Source organism: Triturus cristatus, chromosome 2_2, assembly GCF_964204655.1.
Source record: "Triturus cristatus chromosome 2_2, aTriCri1.1, whole genome shotgun sequence".
Lineage (NCBI taxonomy): Eukaryota > Metazoa > Chordata > Amphibia > Caudata > Salamandridae > Triturus > Triturus cristatus.
Window position 1 is genome coordinate 1,208,267,818 of NC_140582.1, and position 22,896 is coordinate 1,208,290,713.

Sequence of the window (22,896 nt, forward strand, 5' to 3'; positions counted from 1 at the left end):
AGGAAAGTTTTATATCTAAATTTCAATAACAATAGTTTCAAGGATTTGACTAAAAAATCAGAGAATAGCCCCATCACTGAGGCAGCCTTGAGAAGTGGCTTACAAGAATCACAGCTGGTGGCTGTGAGGCAGCCAGAAGGCAGAAGCCAACCACTGGTGACAACCGAATTCCAACCAGAAGAAGCCAATCCCGGGGTGTTAACTGGGTCTTTTGGTGACAGCCATGTGGTGGAGGTCAGCTTAAGCAACCGGTCATGGCAGAAAGAACTCATAACTGAGGAGTAGAACAGGATGGTAACAACTGAAGCCCAAACTAAATGGCTCATCCCAAAGAATCCTGCTATGTTGGCTGGTAACGGCCCTATAGGGAGCAAACAAGCAGAGATTACCAATGTGCATGAGAGCCAAGGACAGCAGCACCATTAGGCAGACTGCAACTGGAGAAACAGAACACATGGAGGACTTTCAGGATCGGAGCAGAGAAATTCCGAATTGTTCGAATAAGTCATGTATTGATCTGGCCTTGATATTGCAGAAAAACAAACTGTTATGGTATCCAGAGTGTAACACAAGGGGTATTCCTGATGTTTTAAATTGCTCCAGTATCCTGGGGCTGCTGGATGAAATTCCAGATCTGGCAGGCAGAAGGTCATATGACAAAGCCTCCATAGAGCTCATTGCCCAACATAGACAACAGCAGACCAAACCTACCGCTGTCACCTTCTTATCATCTACTCAGACCACGCACTTTTACATGCACAAGACCTCTCTCAGGAATTAGGGTATTAGGATCAGCTGGTCAGCTGGTTTACAGGGAATGCCTTCCCCCTGCTTCTGACTAACCGAGAACCTTTCCAACAATCCAGTTGCAAAACCATCTCGGTTCTGCGAGGAACAGAGGGACCTTCCCTGGGATTATGGACGTCCCAGCAAGGGGATGTTTACATAGCCCTGACGAGGCACCACAAGGAGGAAATTGGGTATACCCTCAACACATCACAGGAGCCAGGTGTTAGAATGGGGATAGCTTGCAGCAGCCCTATCTAGCCAGCATAAGCGCAAATGACCAGCCAGTCCTGCATCCGCCAGACAAATAAAAAGCAATGAATTAAAAATCCATTAGTGGAAAATTGAGGCCATTAAAAATGAAATTGACAACATCGATTATACAATCAATCTGGAGTAATTTGACATCATATCACTACAGTAAACACTGTCCTAAATTCCGGTGTTTCTAATGGGATTCTCTGAATATTTCAGCCCGGCTGTCAAATCAATGCAGTATGGTCACGCCAAAGGGGGTCTATCTGTTTACAGTAGCGAGGGATATGAATCTGCACCTACGCTATCATAAAGAAGAAGAAGCAGACATGCATGAAATGGGCTTCAGAGAGGTACTGCAAGATCAAACACTGCCACCAACAGCGTGTGCCAACAAACTAGAGAAAGCCATGTTTTACTATTGTTCCCTAATAGGTCTGAGGGTACTCAGCGGCAGGTTTTCTGGCGATAAACCTCCCGCCTGTAAAAGGATAACCGAAAACTGTGTCTCTCATCTGGAAAACACACTTGCAAACGTTGCCCTCTTAACCCCTTCGCTGCTGCGGACATTCCGCTGCAGCGCTGGGGGGGGCAGGGGGGCAGCGCGGTGGGCCTGTGCTCATGACGGAGCCGCTCCGTCATGAGCCACAGTTGAGCTGTGCTCATGACGGAACGGTTCCGTCATGACTCCGCCCATTTGCGTTGTCGCCCCGCACAGGCGGGGAAACAGCGCCGCGCAGGCGGAGCGGCCGCCGACAGGATTGTCATGACGGAACCGTTCCGTCATGAGCACAGCGCAACCGTGGCTCATGACGGAACGGTTCCGTCATGAGCAGGGAAGGGGTTAAACTACATCAAACTATTTTGTATTGACAAACGTGTAGATCGATCATCTGCCGCAAATAAGAATTCCATCGCTGAACATCCAGACTCAACTGGAGTCCACAGCTTTTCTGTCTGATGGACATACAATCAATTTGAGGAGGATAAGATGGGACGAAGCCACGGCACCTGACATTCTAAAAAACTGGGCTATATACATGTGAAACAGTTCAGCCTTAAAGATCCCCATAGTTGGCTGGTCAGAACTTGTATGATACATCACATCACAATACCCGAGCAAAACATGTAATAAAGGCTGTGCGATGACTGTCCAGACAAAGTAATGGCTCCTGCATGAAGTGAGAAACTTAGAAAAGATCATAAATAAGTTAATGCGGTAGCTAAGAGCAACCCCAAAATGTTCTTTACTAAGGATAGCAGTAGCAGGTGCCCTTGGAAGAGGAGTAAACATAACAAGCATTGGCATAGCCAATAGGTCTCGCCTTTGGACCTTATAAGTGTTTGGCAAAGCCGATAGCTCTCACTAATGTGTTTAAGCGATGATGTAGAGCAGTATGGCTGCTGTACAGTAACAGTATGTTATAAATTTATAACAAGTGTTATAACATTTTTTGTTACCTTAGATATCATTAAGATATTATGTATAACTGAGCGACTGTATGAATAAAAATAAAAAGAATGAACATAAAAAATGCTATAACGCTTTCCTGGGGGTTAGTGTGTTACACAGCGATGCTTTCCAGGCTCGGCTCGTGCTGTAGCTATTGGGATCAAGTTAGCTCTCCCACATCTACAACAATCCTGTGATTGTGTTGTGCTTTTGAAGTGGGGTAGGTAAGTAAACATTGCACATACGATCGTCTTGGATACTTACATATTTATTTGTATGTTCTTGTAAAATCGGTATGTGAAGAAAATATTTGTGGAAGAACTTCCGAACATGTTAATTGTTTAACCAAAATGGGTATATAAATAAAGAAATGAATAAACGCATTGCCAAGCTGTGCTGTTTTTTTTTTTAAATGCCATGGTGGTTGGGGGAGGTAAGACGTCAGCAAACAACGATGGGAGGGTGGGAGAAATTGAAAATGACGGGAGGGTGGGGTTGATTGAAACGACTATGGAAGGGTGGGGGTGATTAAAAATAACAATGGGAGGGTGGGTGTCAGAACAGGCTGCCCTGCACTGAAGGGAGTGAGGAGCTGTTCATCACTGAAACGACAAGTGTTGATAAAAGGTGCCTGCAGATGGTCCTCTACAGAAATGGGAGCGTGGGGCTGTCTGTGCATCACAGCAGAAAGTAGTTTCAAAGGAAGCTGTGTGCAGAGAGTAGACACCTTGTATGTCTACGCAGCTAAGCGGCCGCGCGAAAGTGAAAGTGATCAAGATCAAAGCGGCCGTGCGGCCGCGAATGTGAAAGTAAACGCGGTGCGCGCACCCGCGCACATGCACTGTAGCTCTAGGCTGGCCTGGTAGCACGTTTGGGAGCCCACATATAAAATGTCTCTTCGAGCCTTTGGCTCGCGAGACCTAAAAAGGAGCTTTGGGCAGCTAAAACGACTAAGCACAATGACTACTGGGAAAAATGTATCCATGAAAGTAAGGATATAAATGCTGCACATTTTGGGGGTATGATCAACAAAAGAGAGCACGGATCACGGAAAGCTAAATATCAGTGAGCAAGCCTGCAGTGAGGTGCATGCAATACAGATAGTATTTTTTTGTGCAGCAAGGGGCATCTGAGGCATTTTCCTCTTTCTGTGTGTGCTGCAGCATGCAGCACACATAGATAGAAAGAGGAAAAAATGAGGAGAAATAAAGATATTTCTCCTTGTTACGCTTTATTTGGGAAGGGATTTGATGCATTCCCAGGTCTCCCAGGAATGGTAAATGTGGGAATGTTCCTAAATCCATGGGTGGATGCATGGGAACACCCACACTCCATCCATTGAGCGCCTCCCTGCCGCAGAGTAACACAAGTAACTTAGCCCTCTTTGCGACACAATGGTTGCGCCATATTTAATGTACGACGCTTCATGTCGCAAGTAATGACAGATACGCCCGGCAATGCATGGGGTAGTCTTGTGCCTATGGTACTGCGTCACCCTTACGGCATGAGGCAGGCGTAAGGTTTAGACGCAGTGGCGTCCTAGAAGTGCAACACTTCTGCAAACCTCTTTTATGTGAGAATGCCCACCCTGCATACATTATACCTGATGCAGGAATAATGTGGGGCAGGGCTTTACAAGGTGACACATCTGCTTAGATGCGTCACCTTGGTCCTACGCATCTAGGCAGATGTATATATAGGCAGTGTATATATGGCGCAACATGGCGCATTGTTTATGCCGCTGCTGAGTCATGAAAAGTGATGCAATGGCGGTGCATAAGTGTCGCAAGGCCATCATAAATAAAGACCCTTATTTTGTAAGGTGATTTTAATATACATAGTGAAAATACCTCCAATAAGGACTCAGCTCAGCTCCTCTCAGATCTTGCTACTTTTGGCCTGAAAAAGAGGAATTCAAGTCCTACCCATCGGCGGGTCACACGCTGGATCTTTTTCTGACCAACTCTCCCTGCGTCTCTACCGAGGCCCCCCACCTGGTAGTGTGGTCTGACCACTCCTTAATTGATTTTCAGATCATTGGTACTAATGTGGCTATTGTAAAAAACTGGAAAAACGTTGGCGTGGATCTCATGACCCAAACGAGAAACAGACCTATAAGGTTACCTTAGCGCTTTACCACAAGAATATAAAAAAGCTCAGCAAGCCCACATCGCCGCACAGTTATGTCAGGTGGGGAAGTCTCCCAAAGAACTCAATTGCCGGCACCAATGACACCTCCCACCCTTCTCAAGCACTATGTGATGCTATCGCTAACCACCTGGAAGAAGAAATAAACCGGATATATGATAAATTCACTGTAGCTAGTTAGCTTTCGAGAGAAGTACCTCTCCACACTCTATCAAATACGGACACTGCTTGGATTCTCAAGGGCTTTACTGACCTCAGGGTGGATACTGTCGCGGAAATGCTGAAATCTGCGAAATCAGGGTAGCCTTTAAATTTCGTGCCAGCTAAGATTTTCTCTTTATTATCTAAACAACTTGCTCCTGCCATCTGCCCGATATTAAATCTATCATTGAGTGAAGGTCAGTTGCCACCACAGTGGAAGGCCGCCCAGGTGATTCCCTTTAGCAAGAAGGAGATCCTCCCGGCCTAGGAACTCTCAAATTATCGACCCATCTAACCGGGCTGTTCTGCTGGTGTTGTTGGATTTATCGTCAGCCTCCCATCATCAGTGTCCCATTGCATACTGCTTCAGAGATTGAACCCATCTATTCTGACCCATACCAAGTTTTACCCAAACTGGTAGACCTGGTAATGTGTCAGAATGATATGCTGCCCGGATAGAGGCATAACTAGGAGAAATATCTTTATTTCTCCTCGTTTCATCTTTCTTACCTGTGGTAAGACGAAAATTATGCTCTTTGGCAATGCCCGAACGCCCTGGTCTCCACAGCGGTGGTCTCTAGACTTGGGTACAGCATCTGTTCCAAAAACAGTGGTTCCAAATCTGGGAGTTCGACTGGATCAGATTCTCACTTTGAAATATCAGGTAGTGGCTACCACTGGCTCCGGCTTTCTTATGATGAGTCTCTTGTGTAGAGTATTTCCTCTTCTCCCTTTCTCTGTCCGAAAAACTCTTGTTCGGGTGCTGGTAATCAGTCCTCTTGACTTTTGTAATCCACTCCCGGCTGCGACAAGCGAATCTTTATTGAATAAACTCCAGGTGGTTCAGAGCACAGCAGCCCTTCTAGTCCAGAATATGCCAGCAGGACAGCTCCTCTCCCCCTTTTGCGACTACTTCACTGGCTCCCTATCCGCCAGAGAATTAAATTCAAGATCTGCTGGATAGCACATGAAGCTTTGAATGGCAGAGGCTCAGGTATAACAGAAAGCGTATACCTTACCAGCCGAGCAGATCGCTACCATCTGGGGAGAAATCACTCCTTACTAGTAGCCATTTTAGGAATTCTCGTTCTGGGGCAAAGCCTTTTCCTACCTGCCTCTCCATTATTGGAATCACTTACCCTCTCACCTCCGGAAGTGCCCGAACCATCTTCATTTTAGAACACTAATTAAACAGGAGCTCTTTTGCAACTAATTCCTCCTGGCCTCTGTTCATTCCTCAGTAGCACAGAGATACCCCTTCGGGATGATTCAAGCGCTTTATAAATTAAACCCAATCAAAATCGAATGTCCGGTTGAATGGATCACGCGGCTCAAACACGCGCAGCCCTTAAAGCGCGCTTTACGCAGCAGTTTAACTTCCTGAAAGTGCGGGCGCATAGACAAGCGGTTATAGCGGACATGAACCCGCAAAATACAATTCTGAGTCTCAGACTGATCAAGATTCCGTCAATCATTCCTCACTTGATAAAGACACACAGTCTAGACTGAAGTGCAGCTGTTTACATCTGGCCAATCATTGGATGTTATGTGGCGATGGTTTTTCCAAAAAATGAACTGCTCATAATATATGATTTTATTAGCATTTATGTTATGGCTTAACAGTGCCCGTTCCTGTAAAATCAGAATAATAGCAATGTCACCTATTTGTACTCTTTGGATGACCCTTAGTTTTAGCCCAAAAAATATTTCTGATTCCTTATGTACATACACTGATTGTATCTGTGCCTGCCTGATGACTTAGTTTCATTATGCTCTTTTTTTAATACATATTTTGAATTGCAAAGGATTTTTATTAATCATACAATATACAAATATTATTAAATTGGCTTATGGGTATGGTTACATTATTCACCAACGCATATAATCCAGGAAAAAGATACCTGCCGTATTTACTAACTTCAAATACGAGAGAACATCAAAATGAACAGTGTTAATACCAAACCTATAACTTTATGACTTGTTTAAACTCTTTTACACATAAGTATCATTTTGAGACATTCGATTGCGTATGTCATTTGTAACGAGTGTTACTGCCACTAGTGTAGCCCCATCGTGCTGAGTTGTCTTGTCGGGTTGGATGCATCCTAGACCTCTGCAGAGTGTATTTGTTGTTGACCTATGTGAGGTGTGAGGTGTTGTGCATGAAGACCAGAAGGATGCTCGGGTCTTGTGACCTAAAACCTGGCACTGCCCAAAGGTGTTTTCATGTCAAAGAGAAAAACAAGGTAGAAAAAGTTGTGCTTCTTCAAACCTCAACTGGGTGGGTTGGTGGGGCAAGAGTTTACCCTTCAGACCTTTCCCTCATACTGTGGGTTGGGTGGGAGCTGCAGAGCTCGGTACTCTGTGACGAAAAGACAGCACCACCCATGCCAGTCTTCTGGTACGTTGGTAAGACGTCAATGTAACTGTGGGCACATGTGAAGTGCGTTAATTACAGACATTATAACTATGGGCCTGATTACAAGCTTGGCAGACAGGGTTACTCCGTCACAAATGTGACAAATATCCCGTCCACCAAATTACAATTCCATGATACCCTATGGAAATTGTAATACGACGAACAGGATATCTGTCACGTTTGTGATGAAGTACAAGTGCAATATATCCTGTGGCACTCGTGAAAAGGCAGACAGAATAGTCATCACATTTGTGATGGGGTAATTCTCCTTAGTACAAGTGCTTATATCCTATGATACTTATGAAAAGACAGACGGAATATCCGTCACGTTTGTGATAAGGTAAAACACCTTAGTGAAAGTGCTTATATCCTATGGCACTTGTGAAAAGGCAGACGGGATATCCGTCACGTTTGTGTTGAAGTAATACTTCTTAGTACAAGTGCATTATATCCTGTGTCACTAGTGAAAAGGCAGACAAAATATCCGTCACGTTTGTGATGAAGTAATACTCCTTAGTACAAGTGCTTATATACTATGGTACTTATGAAAAGACAGACGGAATATCCGTCACGTTTGTGATGAAGTAATACACCTTAGTGAAAGTGCTTATATCCTATGGCACTTGTGAAAAGGCAGACAGAAGATCCGTCACGTTTGTAATGAAGTAATACACCTTAGTGAAAGTGCTTATATCCTATGGCACTTGTGAAAAGGCAGACGTGATATCCGTCACGTTTGTGTTGAAGTAATACTTCTTAGTACAAGTGCATTATATGCTGTGTCACTAGTGAAAAGGCAGACAAGATATCCATCACGTTTGTGTTGAAGTGATACTTCTTAGTACAAGTGCATTATATCCTGTGTCACTAGTGAAAAGGCAGACGAGATATCCGTCACGTTTGTGATGAAGTAATACTCCTCAGTACAAGTGCTTATATACTATGGTACTTATGAAAAGACAGACGGAATATCCGTCACGTTTGTGATGAAGTAATACACCTTAGTGAAAGTGCTTATATCCTATGGCACTTGTGAAAAGGCAGACGGAAGATCAGTCACGTTTGTGATGAAGTAATACACCTTAGTGAAAGTGCTTATATCCTATGGCACTTGTGAAAAGGCAGACGGGATATCCGCCACGTTTGTGTTGAAGTAATACTTCTTAGTACAAGTGCATTATATCCTGTGTCACTAGTGAAAAGGCAGACGAAATATCCGTCACGTTTGTGATGAAGTAATACTCCTTAGTACAAGTGGATTACATCCAATGGCACTTGTCAAAAGGCAGGCGGGCCATCCCAAACGTGACAGAGTATCCCATGTCTGCTTTTGAGTGACCACATTATGGTTTATGAAGCAGTGGCTGTTTCTTCCTCTCTAAACATACTGTTACATTTGCCATCTTACATATTCCAATAGAAAATGATAGGACCAGAGACAATAAAAAAATGTGTTTGGGCAGATGCCATGTGATATGCGAGCGTGCCCGTTTAAAATATGTATTCATGAAGAACTATGCCTTAGGAAATACAAACATTTAACAACATTGAAAAAGTATGGGCAGATTTAAAGTTGGATGGTGATAAGAAACCGTACAATGTGTGGAGGAAGTGGTAAATCCAGTGGAAAATCCACTGGCAAAATATTCTCCGCCAGTGGGATGACGTTCTACAGGCAGGTCCGACATTAGATTCAACAGTTCTGCCACCTTGAATCGGTTCTTACGTTTCAAGCGTTGAGGAAGTACTCACATTAGCACTGAAGCGACATTGCTTAGCCAGACACCTAGGCCCTGATTCATCATGATGTCATACAATGCAGCGCAGCGAGGCGATGTGCTGCGCTTTGTTGGGCGACAGGGAGGGTGCAGGAATGGGCCATATATATCAAGATATGGTGCATTCCTATCCTCTCATTGTGCTGGTGCACTAAGTGCAGCCGGGCCCCAACGCAGGCCCCCTTGTGCCATGGTGCAAAGGTGCCTGTGTTACAGGTAGGATTGTTTTTTGTACAGAAAGGGACACCTTCCTGTACGAAAACAATCATTTGAGGTAAATGCAGCACACTTAAAAAGAGGAAACAAGGAGAAATAAAGATATTAGGTGTGCCTCTATCGGGACAGCATACACTTCTGACGCATTCCCAGGTCTACCAGTTTGGGTAAAACTTGGAATGATTCAGAATAGATGGGTGAATGTGTGGGAGCACCCACCCTCCCCCCTTGTAACGCCCTCTTAGCGCAGTGTAACGAAAGGCAGTGATTTGTGCTGCCTTACATTACACCATTTTATCAAGCAATGCAGGGCCTCACAGGTTGCCTCTGTGTGGGATGTATGACGTTACAACGCATACTTTTAGAACGCATGCACTTACAACGCAATTTTTACATCGCAACATCCACTACAACGCATTCCATTACATCGCATACTACCTTTACAACGCATACCATTACAACGCATACTGTTACATTGCATTTAAGGTAAGTATTGGATAGTATAGGGGTAAAAATTACTATTCTAACTCCAGGGGGTGCAACAGTAGGGTAAGTGTTGGATAGTGTAGGGGTTAAAAATTACTATTCTAACTCCAATGGTATGCATTGTAATGGTATGCGTTGTAATGCCTGCGTTGTAGTGACATGCGATGTAGTGTCATGCGTTGTAATGGTATGCGTTGTAATGGTATGCGTTGTAGTGTCATGCGTTGTAATGGATGTTCCGTTGTAATGCCTGCGTTGTAAGTGTAGTGCGATGTAATAGTTGCGTTGTAAAGGTTGTTTCCCATCTGTGTGGCATGGAACATCACATTCTAGGTTTTGCCTGGCCCTGCGTTGCCTTGGGTGGTGCACGGGCAACACGAAATGTTGGGAAATGTGGGCCTTGGGGTCTTTGCGGGTTTCATCCTCGCCGCGGAATGTCATATCTATATAACGTCATGGTAAACCTCATCACCTTGAATAAGAAATAAGGTGGAACATAACTATATTGCCTTTTAAATCCCATTTTCTGGTATAGAATCTGTGCTGGGACTTGCACTGTGCTGGTTTCTAAGACCACTGCCTCGTAGCCTTCTTCTCTGGCAAAGTTCATTATAGTTTGGCACAAGGCTCTGCCGATCCCTCGGCCCCGAAACTTCTCTCCCACGTTCATACGCAACATCCCCACTTTCTTCTCCCCAGCCGAATCCGCTGCCACAAAGCCCGCAACTTCCCCCTCACACTCGGCCACCCAGAAGCAGGCCCCCTTCTTCTGCATGTAGGAACCCTGGATGTCTTTCATGTCTCCATCGAGGTAGCGATGGAGGTACCACTTGAAGACGTGTCTTGATCCGTACCAGACAAAGGTGAAACATACTGCAAGCGCTGTGACAGACAGGAGGGTGGACCCAAAGACCATAAAAAGAGTGAGGGGGGCAACCACGAAGAGGACCTTGACCCACAGAAGTGTCAGCGAATACTTCAGCTGAAGAGGAATGAGTCCGTTTATGTTATGTGTGAGCAGTTCCCGCACAGCCGTGTAATCGTCATCCTTATATCTTCTAACGAGGCACGGGGCCATGAAGTCTCTTTATGACGTACTTCCCTCCTGATGAAGAAATGGGTCTTTGCAGAGGTAAAGTCCTTCCTGGTTCCAAGAGAATGATGTGTTTGGTGGATTTCGATGAGATTCGCCTGTGCATGTAAGGACAGAAAAGAGACAATTTTAATTACAGAAACCGTGATCACTGGGCCGTAATTCTGCTATTATTTCAATAAAACATTTTCCATGGATAACATTTCTGTGAGGAAATAACACTGCAAGTAAATTGACCCTGCATGGTAAATAACACTGCTGCAGAAAACAGCTATCGACATACCATCTACAAACAACAGACAACCATGCAAAATTAAAAAGAAAAATAGCAAAATGGTCCGAGAAACAGAGTACCATCTAATTAAAACTGTGTTTGCTCTAAAACAACTCCATCTGTCTTGATGGCCTAAAAAGCTAATTTTAATCATGTTAGACCTGACCGCCTTAGGGTCGTATTTCCCCAACCTTTTGCCTGAATCCCTCCATTTTTATTGACCTCGTTTTTGCTGACTTTAGAGACTCTGAGCACTTTACAACCTCTAACCAGTGCTGAAGTGCTTGGGCTCTCTCCGCTAACCATGGCAATATAGGTTCATCTCCAATTGGCATATTTAATTTACTTATAAGTCCCTAGTAAATGAAATGCTTCTAGTGGGCCAACAGCCAACAATGTCTGAGGCCTGCCACTGCAGAATCTGTGCGTGCACTTTCACACTACAATTTTGACCTGCCAAGTAAACCCTCTTGCCAAGCCTAAACCTTTCCATTTTATACATATAAGTCACCCCTAAGGTAAGCCCTGTAGAACCCACTAGAGTATAGTGTGCACAGAGTGCAGTGAATCCCCATTAGGTAGGCAGAGGTAAAAGTATATAACACCTTACTCTCTATTTGTGGTAGTGAGGGCGAGCAGTAAGGCTTTATCAGAGGGTAGGGCTAAGCACTTACTGTACACACTCTGGCAAGAAATGATGTCACACACTCAAAGTCTGAACTCAGACCAATTTGTTTGTATAAAAATATTATTGAGTTGTATTTTATTTTCTGGAACCAAGCCAGGACTGGTACAAATAAGTATAAGAATACTTTGCAAAAATAGTGCAGTCGAATACAGTTTGGATGCAGTTGTATGCAGTTAGATTGGTTATATGTAAGACAATGGTTTATAAAATAGTTGGAATGGCTGTTCATTTATTTTTCTTGCACAGCAAGGTATCTCTAGATACCACGCCAGTGCATTTCCTAGGTGAAAGGAAAAGAAGGTATTACGTTTTGCAATATAAGTACAGTTTTGCAGTACTACTCATGATACACTCATAGTCCTGGGAGAACAAAACTGGGGTTACGGGTCCGTCAGTAGGATTCAGTTTGATGGGCACTCGAGTCGCATGGCCATTGGCACAGAGGTGGTCGGGTGCAGAGTGCAGGGACCACATGTCAGCAAACGGGCTAAGTAAGGTCATGAGTTGGGGACTGTGGACAAGCAGGACACCAAGTTGATTAAACAAAAAGTTCCTGGGGTCGAGGTCAGCACTGTAGGGCCTAATGGCCAGCACAAGAACTGCCAGGGACACAGAGGCAGCTAGGTCTAGGATGCGGTTGTCTGGGTTCCCAAGGTTTCTCAGTGGAGACCGTCGATCTTGGTCTATACTGCAGATTCAGTCGGGCTCGCTGGGACTCGGTCTTTGGGAGTTGTCGAATTGTGACCACACACGTTCCCAGATCAAGTCGGTCGGACGGTCGCGGTTGATCTTCTTGAACCGCTTCAGTTAGAGAGTCGGTCGGGGTGTCGCCTTCGGTCACGGTTTGGTGTGACCTTCCAGTTGATAGCTGCATGCTTGGTTTAGGAGCTTGTGGAGGTTCCGGGATCACTGGGATCCAGGCTAGGATTGCTGGAGGGACCTCTTTAAGGTATTGGGCCACTCAGGCTTGGGCTCGGGGTGCCGGGTGCGGAATGGTGGTGAGTCAGAGTCAGTTGGTTTTGAGCAAGTCTGGTGCTCACGGGAGACAAAGTCTTTTGGGTTGTGAAGGCAGTGCAGGTCCACCGGATTTCTGAGGGTTGCTTACTGCAGTACACACCGAGGTTCTGCTGGAGGAGTCTGAGGTTGGAACAGGCCGGTAGGGCTAGGACCAAGTCAGTGGGTGTCCTCCTCTTCCTCTTTCACCGCGGCTGTTCGGTCCTTCTTCTTCGGGTTTCTTCTTATTGGCTCTAGTCTGAGGAGGCAAAGTTCAGGGTTGCCCCTAAACACTAAATTTAGGGACATTTACAGGTAGGTACAGGCGAGGACCAATGGGTCCCTCCCTTTGGGTGGGAACATCCCCCATAAGACCACCCTCCAGTGGGAGGGGGGAATAAGCCTCATTCTGGTTGGTTGGATCCCCCATCTGCAAGATGGCGGGGATTGAGAGTTGTGCTTTCCTCGCCTCCCCCACTGAGGGGTGGAGTTGGTAAAGGTGGGGACACCTCTCCTCCTAACTTGGTTTTTCCACTGATTCTCCCATTCAAAGTGGGGGCCAGAACCGGTGGTGGCCAGTTGCTAGGAGCAGCAAATGGCTGGGGTAGCGCACATAGGTGGCAGGCCTTTGAAGCTCGCCCTTCTGCACCCTGCCTGTAATCCTCGTAATTATACACAACAGGAAGACCTTTTCTCTCAGTTTATTGTCAGCTTACAGCAGCGCAACTTCAATTAATGCTGTATCCTTTTCAACTGCCTATCCCCACATTCCACACCCTCCAACCTTCTAATCCCAATATTCCAATCCCATTCACATTACATCATTACATTTCTCCCCCTTTTAAAAAAGAAAGAAGAGGAGAAGGAAACAAGAAAAGAAAGAGAAAAAAATGAGGATATGTAACTAGTACAACATAAGTTCAACTTTGTTTTTGTTTCTACTCTGTTTCCTTTCTTTTGCTGTTCAAAATAAGCTTGAAATGAATTTTGCCTGCCTTTGAAATGGCCACCAGAGATAAAGCACTCCTTCAGGTTACCGTTTGCCTGACTTTAAAATGGCTGCCGTATTTGTGTGAGCAGCGTCTTTTTGCAGTATTCTGACTTCAGGCTGCTACTCGCCTGAATTAAAGATGGCCAGCGCGCATGTGTGAGCAGCGTCTTTTTATGCTACCCACACGCTAGAGTGCATCATGTGCTGCCTGCTGGAGGAGTTGCACACACTTTGAGGAGAAGACTTTTTTTTCTAATAATTGGATTGTTGTTCTTTTGTGGCTAACACGCATCGTGCCCTTTGCCGCCTGGGTCAATTCAATTACTCACTGCGCTCTGCCATAGTCTGTTTGTCTCCCGAGGGCGAAACCGGTCTTCATTATTTTCTTTTTAAAACTCGTAGCATTCGATGTATAAGGTAAGCTTAAACCAGTTCCAGCTCGTCGCCATATGTAATTCTCATAATAATACACAACAGGAAGACCTTTTCTCCTAGTTTATTGTCAGCTTACAGCAGCACAGCTTCAATTAATGCTGTATGCTTTTCAACTGCCAGTTCCCACATTCCACACCCTCCAACCTTCCATTCCCAATATTACAGTTCCATTCACATTACATCATTACACTGCCCATCCTGGGGGAGAAGGCTTGGCACCTCATCCCAGGATGTACTTTGTTTCAGGACCCTGAGAGCAGCCAGCTCTCGACTCAGGGGTCCAGAAACATGTCTTGTGGTGGCAGCTGGTGAGTAGCCACTCAGCCAGGACACAAGATTTAGGTCGTTTTTCAGGGGGCATCTCTAAGATGGCATCTGAGTGCATTATTCATTAAATCCTTCACTGGCATCAGTATGGGTTTAATGTGCTGAGATGTTTGATACCAAACATCCCAGTTTTCAGTAAAGCCTTTATTGAGCTGTGGAGTTTGTAATGACAGATTCCAATACCATATACTCATTATGGCATTACTGCACTTACATTGCCTTAGAATGGACTTAGACACTGTAGGGGTATAGGGCTCATGCACCTGTACCCTCACCACTTGTATAGTGCAGCCAGCTAGAGGGGTGGCTTACCTATGCCAGGGTAGTGGTTTGTAGGCCTGGCACACGGGGATGTGTGCCATGTCGACTCTTCACTTTGTTCTGCACCACAACACGCAGCCTGCAACGTCAGTGTGTGTGTGTGTAAAGGTATAGGGCCTCTAAGGGTGGCACAATAAGTACTGCAGCCCTTAGAGACCTTCTCCTGTCACAGAGCTCTTGGTACCTGTGGTACCTTTTACCTTATATGTGGCTAGAGAGTTGCCTGTTGGATTTTAAAATAGCACAGTTTAGGGAAAGAACATAGGACCTGGCCTGGGTACCTGGTTTGCTGGAATCCAGGGCACACTCGGGGTACATCAACATTAGGCAAAAAGTGGGGGGCAACAATGCAAAAAGGGGCACTTTCCTACAAAGGTGCAGTGTATTCAAAAGGCAGGACATGTCCTTTTAAACTTTACCTGTCTTCGTAATGAAAAATTCCCAATTTAATTTTTCACTACTGCAAGGCCGATCTCTTACACAGGATTACAACAGTTTAGTGTCACTGAACTCACAATTTAAAATCACAACTTATGGTGAAGTTTCATTTTAAATTCCAGTTTAGCAGATGCCACTTTTAGAAAGTTGGGGCGACAAATTCATCAAGCATTGGCATAGCCAACAGGTCTCGCTTTTGGGACCTTATAAGTATTTAGATATGCAGCACATTATCCTTAGTGCAACAACACCAACTGTTGCATGGCTAAACACTTATAAGGTCCCAAGGGCAAGACCTATTGGCTACGCCAATGCTTGTTTATTTTATACAGAGTTTATATAGCGCAAACTTGACCTGAATCAGGTATCTGAGCGCTTTAAATAGCACCAGTTGCATTACATGAGGACACATTCATTTTTGTTACGCACGGGGAGATTAAGTGATTTGCCCAGAATCACAGGATGTTCAGCGTCATTGCCGAGACTCGCACCCAGTTCCCCAGATTCGAGGTCGACCGCACTAGCCGTTATGTTGCAGTTTCCCAGCACTGCTACTGGGCCTATGTCTGTTAAAAAAAAAAAATGTTGGTGAACGAAATAAGCTTTGGCGAATGGTTGACAGCCTGTTGGCTTTGCCAATGCTGGTTTTCAGAAGCCACTTAAAAAAATGAAAAACAGAAAGCACTCTTGTTTTGATGTTGCTAATGCGATGAATTCCTTCCTCCCGAAGGACATCCAGAAACGCTGGGTACTTCTACCAAGTGACACTTTCTTTAAAAGAAATAAAATGTTTTCTGGATAAAAAAGTTAGACCCTGAGTTAGAATGTTTTCTTTTAATAAAAAAAAAGTGGCCTTGTATTTCACAAGCTGCAACGAACCACACACTGTATATTCTCCGCAGACATGGTTGCGACCTGCCTTGCACACTGACTGAGTTTAAATGACGTGCATTGTTTGGATGCATCTGCGGCCTTGGGCCTTCTCTCACAACAAAACCGCTTTATCTGTAGTCCTTGGAAACTCCAGCCTTTGCTTGGCTTTCTAAACGTGGAACTCCTCTGCCTGACACTGCCCGCCCTACATATTGGGCATTATGCGGGCTATCTGTGTCAGCTGCCCCTGCGAGTAATGTATCTGCCTGCTGCTGTATGTGAATTTCCCACACGTATCCTTTGGGGGAGGGTTAGTACTGCAGCTGGAAGTCCTGAAAGTGGACAGGAACTGTGGGGCAGCCTGGGCTGTTACGTGGAGAGAGTTCCTGAATCAGTGGCGTAACGAAACTTGAGGGGGCCCCCGTGCAAGGTATGTGGAGGGGCCCCCTCGGGGCTCAATCAGGTGCTCCCGGGCCGGAGCAATGTGCTGAGGGGGCCCCCTGGAGCTTGGCCCCCCCGCACCGCGGGGGATGCGGGGGCCTGTGTTACACCCCTGTCCTGAATATCACCTATATGCCAGACCCCTAGAATTATGTGACAGGGGGAGGACCCAGTTGCGTGACAGTGTTGACTAAATTATGCCTCAAGAAAAGACATAGTGCAGCATTTTTTGTGATAGTATTACTTCGTTATTTTTTCATATTTAAATATGTAAGCACTGACTGGGCAAACGTTTCGCCTCATTATTAACCAGCTCAGCATGCAAAATACACTAATTAGCAACAGAAAGTTGACCAGTCAATCTATGTTAAGGACCGTCCCCTTTCCTGCAACACATGCAACCACTTCTTTCGAAACACTCGATCTGTTTTGAGTTTTTTGTAAAAATCTGCAAATAATGCAACAGCTTATGCGGCAAATGTGGCAAATCCATAATTATGCGGAAAATGCACGGCCGCAGAATTTTGTAATTGGAGTCGCTCTGCCTGCCTGTACGTTATTTATTAAGCACTAGTCGTGAACTGTACATTTGGCTCTCTGCAAGGTGGAACGTTGTGCACATATGTTAGTATCTGTAGGTTTAGGAACAGCCCCAGAATCTGCCATGGAATACAGATAGACTCGCGTGGAAGATGTACAGATACAATAAGTAGGACTGACTTTGCGCAGGCTTTACCGTACTGCTATATTTTGTAGAGCTAGATATTCAGGAGCACAACCCTAGACGGACGGATTCCCCTAATTCAAACATATCACTGGAGTATAAATACCGAAAAAACTTGCGTGAATGATCCCTTCTGCCCCACACACAGTCTGCAACAATACGGCGTGAATGTCATGTCTGCAGGAAATAGGGGTATAAGTTATGTGCATGTGCACACGTTGACATATTAATCACTTTAGCCTTCGTCCTTCACGAACGAAGGGGCATATTATCAAGGACGGCGTTAAAATTATCGCCGGTTTAGCGGCAGAAAACTGCCGCTATAGCGGCGATAATGGGCTTGATAATATGCCGCAGAGAATTCCCATAGAAGCCCATGTTGACACCAGAACAAGGGCTTCTATGGGAATTCTCTGCGGCATATTATCAAGCCCATTATCGCCTCTTTAGCGGCAGTTTTCTGCCGCTAAAGCGGCGATACTTTTAACGCCGTTTCTTGATAATATGCGCCATGGCCTGAAACGACTGACGCTAAACCCATTAGTGCGTCGACATAGTTTACAGGTTTAAAGGAAAGCTGGCTGATGTTAAAGTTATAAAAACATAAGCACAGAAAACGTCCCGAGATATTTATGTGCTAAAATGTGGATTCTAAAAACAGCTAAATATAAAAGGGCGTAGCTAAAACTATGCAAATCCAGGCTTGCAGGTTACCAGCAAATTTCCCGTGAGCATTTCTTGTAACATGCTGACGAAATCGCCCAGTTTCATCGTTTTCTATTTATACTGTGTGCATTACTCACTGAAAGCGAAACGCTGACACACTGTCATAATATTGCAACAAGGTCAGTACGTGGTGTTTAATGAAAATACTTCAGCTACATGGTTTTACATTACCTTCCATATACGATACAAGCCACAATCTAAAACGAACAACCACCCACTCAAGAAAAACATCCGCGGAGCCTCCTTCTCCATACAAGCAGCAAGCTGTGGAATTATTTCTCGGTAAAGACAAAGAAACAGAAATTCACCCGGGGCAGATTTACAAGCCCCTTGCGCCTCTTTTACGCCGCCGTTGCGTCACTTTTGTGACGCAGCGGTGGCGCAAAACCAGCGCCATGCTGCAGGGTATTTACAACGTGACGCATCTGGGAGATGCGTCACGTTGTAAAGCCCTGCGCCACATGTAGGCTTTCCTGCGCAGGGGGGTGGGGGCGTTCCGGCGCAGGAACGCCTCTTAAAAGTGGCTGAGTGAAATCTACAAGATTTCACTCAGTCGCTTTTGAGCCCATGCTGCGTCAAAACCCTGCGCCTGCTTGAAGCTAGGGCACCCCAGAGCCTTGCTGGAGCTGCGTCGCGCTTGCAACGCAACTCCAGCAGTGCGCCACTTTTACGGCACAGATGCGTCACGCATCTGTGCAGTTTTTGCCCCATGGTGCGCCGCATTGTAAATGCAGCGCATCCATGGTGGCGGAGCCGTGACGCACAATAACTGGCGCATCCCTGCTGATATGCAGGGATGAGTTAGTTATTGTAAATCTGCCCCCCGGAATTCAGGAAGACAGTCGTAACGGTGCTCATTTCACTAGTGTCCCACAACTGCACTCAGTACCACTAAGAGAAATATATGACACAGAATTCAAGATAACACCCACTCGAAACTGCAACAAATCGCCCGAAGGATGGTGGACACTACTACAGCTGTCTCTCTCCTTTGTTACACTCCACGCGTCCGTGTAGAAAAACTTTTGTAGGCGGCCTCTGCCATTCACACATGGGACCAAAACAATTTTCAGATAGGCCCCACCCACTGCTCTCAGGCACTTCCGTGATATCCGTACACTGGCATCTGAAAGTGGAGGCATCCAATTGTTCTCTTCTTTTTCCACGATTCACATCAAGCCACAGCAACCGTTATTGAGTAGTGTGCTACTCATCTGTAAATGCGCTTCAGCGCCTCAACTGGTATATGAAGCGCTATATAAATGCAACTAAAGCTACTACAGTACACTAAGCGATATCATGGGGCATTGTGTTATTACTTTTTAAGTTCAGAATCGTGGCACTAGGCCAAAATGTTCTGTAACCGATTTGGAAGCAGTTTGTGCGGAAAGGTTGGTTTAAGGTATTTGAAAATGCCATGTTTGCATGTGTCTAGATGTTGGCCGGGGCCAGTTAGATCACAGAAAACAGCGGTTCCCTCAGAGGAAGGATAGTTACGTTGCTTCCCTAATAAACAGAGAATTCACTCGTGTCCACAACAAATCAGTTATTTAATCACTGTTGTAGCACTGAAAGTTAGGTAGGTGCTTCAAAAAACGGCGCAGTGAAGGTGCTTGGTGATAGACAGTTGTGAACAAGAGTTCCCTAGTGTTTGTAACAAAAGAGGCAATGTCGACCCTATCATCACTTCAATTTACAAAACACAGGCTTCTGTTTCAGTTCTGGCTTCAAATCGTTAATATTCTTTTGTATTATTTCAGTCAACATATTTGTCCGTTGATAAATTGGAAGTAGGAGCCAGAAGGATGAAGATGTGACAAGCTTTGATTATTAGTACATCCAAAATGGGAGCCCTTCAGGTGAATCGAGTTAGCACAGACTTTCTAGTGTTCCATTCCGGCAAGACTGCCCCTGCATCAATGCAAACAAGCGCGCGCCTCGCGCGGCAGCAGGGGAGGGGGCCTGCGCGATTCCCTTGCGGGAGCGTGCGACCATATGGCGCCGCGCGCTCCCGCAAGGAAATCGCAAAGACGTTCACGCGTTGCCATTGCAAGCAATGCAACGCGTGCACGTCTTTGCAGGGAAAGCTGTGCCGATGGCATTAGGTCTCTCTCCTATGCATTGCATGTGCGCTGCGTAGGCGAGACCTAAAAATCACAAGGTAATGGATGGATGTTTGAATTTATCTCAGTCATTCGCTTGGGGTCGCATTGCGAACCATAGTTTTTTTGCCCACTATGCCACCCTAGTTTGGACCCAGACATGTACAAATCAGTCTTAAACCTGCTCCCCATGGAAACAGTCCAGCCCAAACTGCCAGGCCAGGTCCTCCATGCCAGGATGCTTGTTTCTGGTTCAGGGAGGACATGTCCTGGCAGTTCGGGCTGGGCTGGACTGTTCCCATGGGAAGCAGGGTCAAGACTGATTTTAACATGGCTGGGTCCAAACTGGAATAGCGAAGCTAACAAAAAAACCAATCATTTTAACCCAGATCTGTGACTATGGGTGCATGTTTGATTTGTTCAGCATTCCGTCCATCATTTGTTTGTGCTGTAATGTTTGCTTAAGTGGGATGGGTATGCCCAGACATGGGTCCTATCCTTACTACGCCACCGAATGATGAGGAGTGATACCCCGCCTGCCTGATTAAGGGTGATTCCCCAAACTGGTCCCAGGATGCTTGTTTCTGGTTGAGGGAGGACCTGGCCTGGCATTTAGGGCAGGGCTAAAACTGATTTACATATGGCTGGGTCCAAACTAGAATAGCTAGCACCAGAGTGTCCAAAAAGTTATCTGGGGAGGACACCCACAAAGCTGGTCAGGGATATACGGGGAGAACAATCTCCTCTGGAGTGAGCCTTAGGTTCCTGGTGCTGGGGCAGCCCACGTGCTGGTGGTCCCTCAGTGATACCGGTCCTTCCTACTGGGTTTGGCAAAAAATACCCCTGGCAGCACATTTGGGGATAAGACCTTTCCCAGGCTTGTCACCCACTTCTATTGGCCCTGAATGAAGACACCCTCAGACACATTCTGCAGGTTCTGTCTCACCTGCCAGGCCAGTGGGAAATCTGGCAAGAAGCACAAAGCTCACCCTGAGCTCATTCCACATCATTGGCACCCCCACTGAAAGAGTGGGCATCAATGTCATTAGACCTTTGAACCCAAAGACATCCCTAGGCAACACATTTGGCCTGGTCTTTTTGTACCATGCCACCTGCTACCCAGAGGCCATCCCTCTGAGATCAGTGATGGCACCCGTTGTGGCGAGAGCGCTGATGGGGATCTTTACCCGTGTTGGATTTCCAAGTAGGTAGTGTCAGACAGAGACACTAACTTCATGCCAGGGTACATGATTTCCATGTGTATGTATTCTTTATTGTATATGGGTATTATTAAATCCTTTACAAAGTGCGCTATCAAGAGAGCGTCCATGTTAAACGATACAAACCTTTTTTAAATGAAAAGCACGTTAGGAATAAATACATAAGATTCAAGTAATTTTCTAGTGCCTTCAAGTGCATTGGGGTGAGTGTCTGAAAAGTTTCAGCGCTTTATCCATCATCTCCTTGTGTTTGCTTTGTTTGCCCTAAAATGGCAGGGAATGCCCAGACGTGGGTCCCTTGCTCACCACACCACTGGATTCAAGCTAGCCTGGCTGATGAGGGGTGTTACACGCTAACCGGTAACAGGATGCTTGTTTCCGTTCCAGGGAAGTCATGGCTTGGCAGTTCGAGCTGGACTGTTCCCATGAGGCACAGGGTCAAGACTGATTTGCATATAGCTGGGTCTGAACTGGGGTGGCGGAGTGAGCTAAAGAATGATGATGGATTCAACTCAGATCTGGGACTGGAGGTGAGTGTCCGACCATCATCTCCTTGTGTTTGCTTCAAGTGCATGCAGCTCTGTTGTTAAAGTAGACAGATATTGGAGGGTGAAAAAGTTAGAACAAACACTCTTCCAAGTGGGATGTCCATGTTATAATTTAACTAAGTATGATAAAATTAACTGTAATATGTTTATATATAAACGTTCTTTTAAAAGATGCCGTGCTCGGGTTTTAGAATGATGTTATTTGAGGAACTGGACTTCCTGAGTGGCCCTATGGGGTCCTAAACCTGCTGTAGGCTTGATGGATACATTTAATCAAACAGATATTCAGGGCTGTATTTTCTTGATTTAATGCTCTAACTTGCTCTGCTGGCAGGCCCGGACACCCAATTTATTCCACTCAGATTTAGTTTTTATTTGCGCAAGTCGGTCATCGCTGGCAAACATATGCTCCAAGGATTCGTCTGATGTACCTGCATTTAATTTTCTCTGATGGATGCCGCCAGTGAGCTAAATGTTTCAAAAAAGTGCCACTCACACAGTCTGAGTACCATAAATCTTAGTTTTGTGTGCAAGCAATATATGACGATGGAGAAGCCAGCTGATATGAGCTGATTGCTGCCCATGTGTGCTTGCGATTGGCTAAAATTGCTCTGTCTGCTGAGTAGAAACAGAGCTGAACTTGTTTCTATATGCTTAATTTAAAAGCCTTTTCACTCAGTGCATTCGTGGACAATTACAACATACAGTCATTAAAAAACCGGCGATGTGACCCGTCTGATCCACTGGAACATATGTCTGTTCATAACAGGGACTCCAGGGAGCCAACTCTAGCCTGTCTCAGCTTGTGGCATAGGTTAAGGAGGGTGCCGGCACTTAGCTCCAATCGGATCTGGGCCGCAGATGAGGTTTTAGGCTGCCGCAGCACAGTTTTATAGATCTTTGGGGCATATGTATCAAAAACCGTATTTGCAATTCTCAAATAGTGATTTTTTGAGAATC

The 22,896-nt window shown here is 45.5% G+C and overlaps 1 protein-coding gene across 2 annotated transcripts in view; it reads right to left on the bottom strand.

Moving 5' to 3' along the window:
• Positions 1–6,425: 6,425 nt before the first annotated feature.
• Positions 6,426–22,896, bottom strand: part of LOC146863406 (putative N-acetyltransferase camello) — a 70,510-nt gene continuing 54,039 nt past the window's right edge. For both annotated transcript variants that reach the window (XM_085642835.1, XM_085642836.1), the window contains one exon: positions 6,426–10,933. In XM_085642835.1, coding sequence (XP_085498961.1) covers positions 10,161–10,820 — 660 coding nt within the window. In that variant the 5' untranslated portion in view covers positions 10,821–10,933 and the 3' untranslated portion in view covers positions 6,426–10,160. The remainder of the gene's footprint in view (positions 10,934–22,896) is intronic.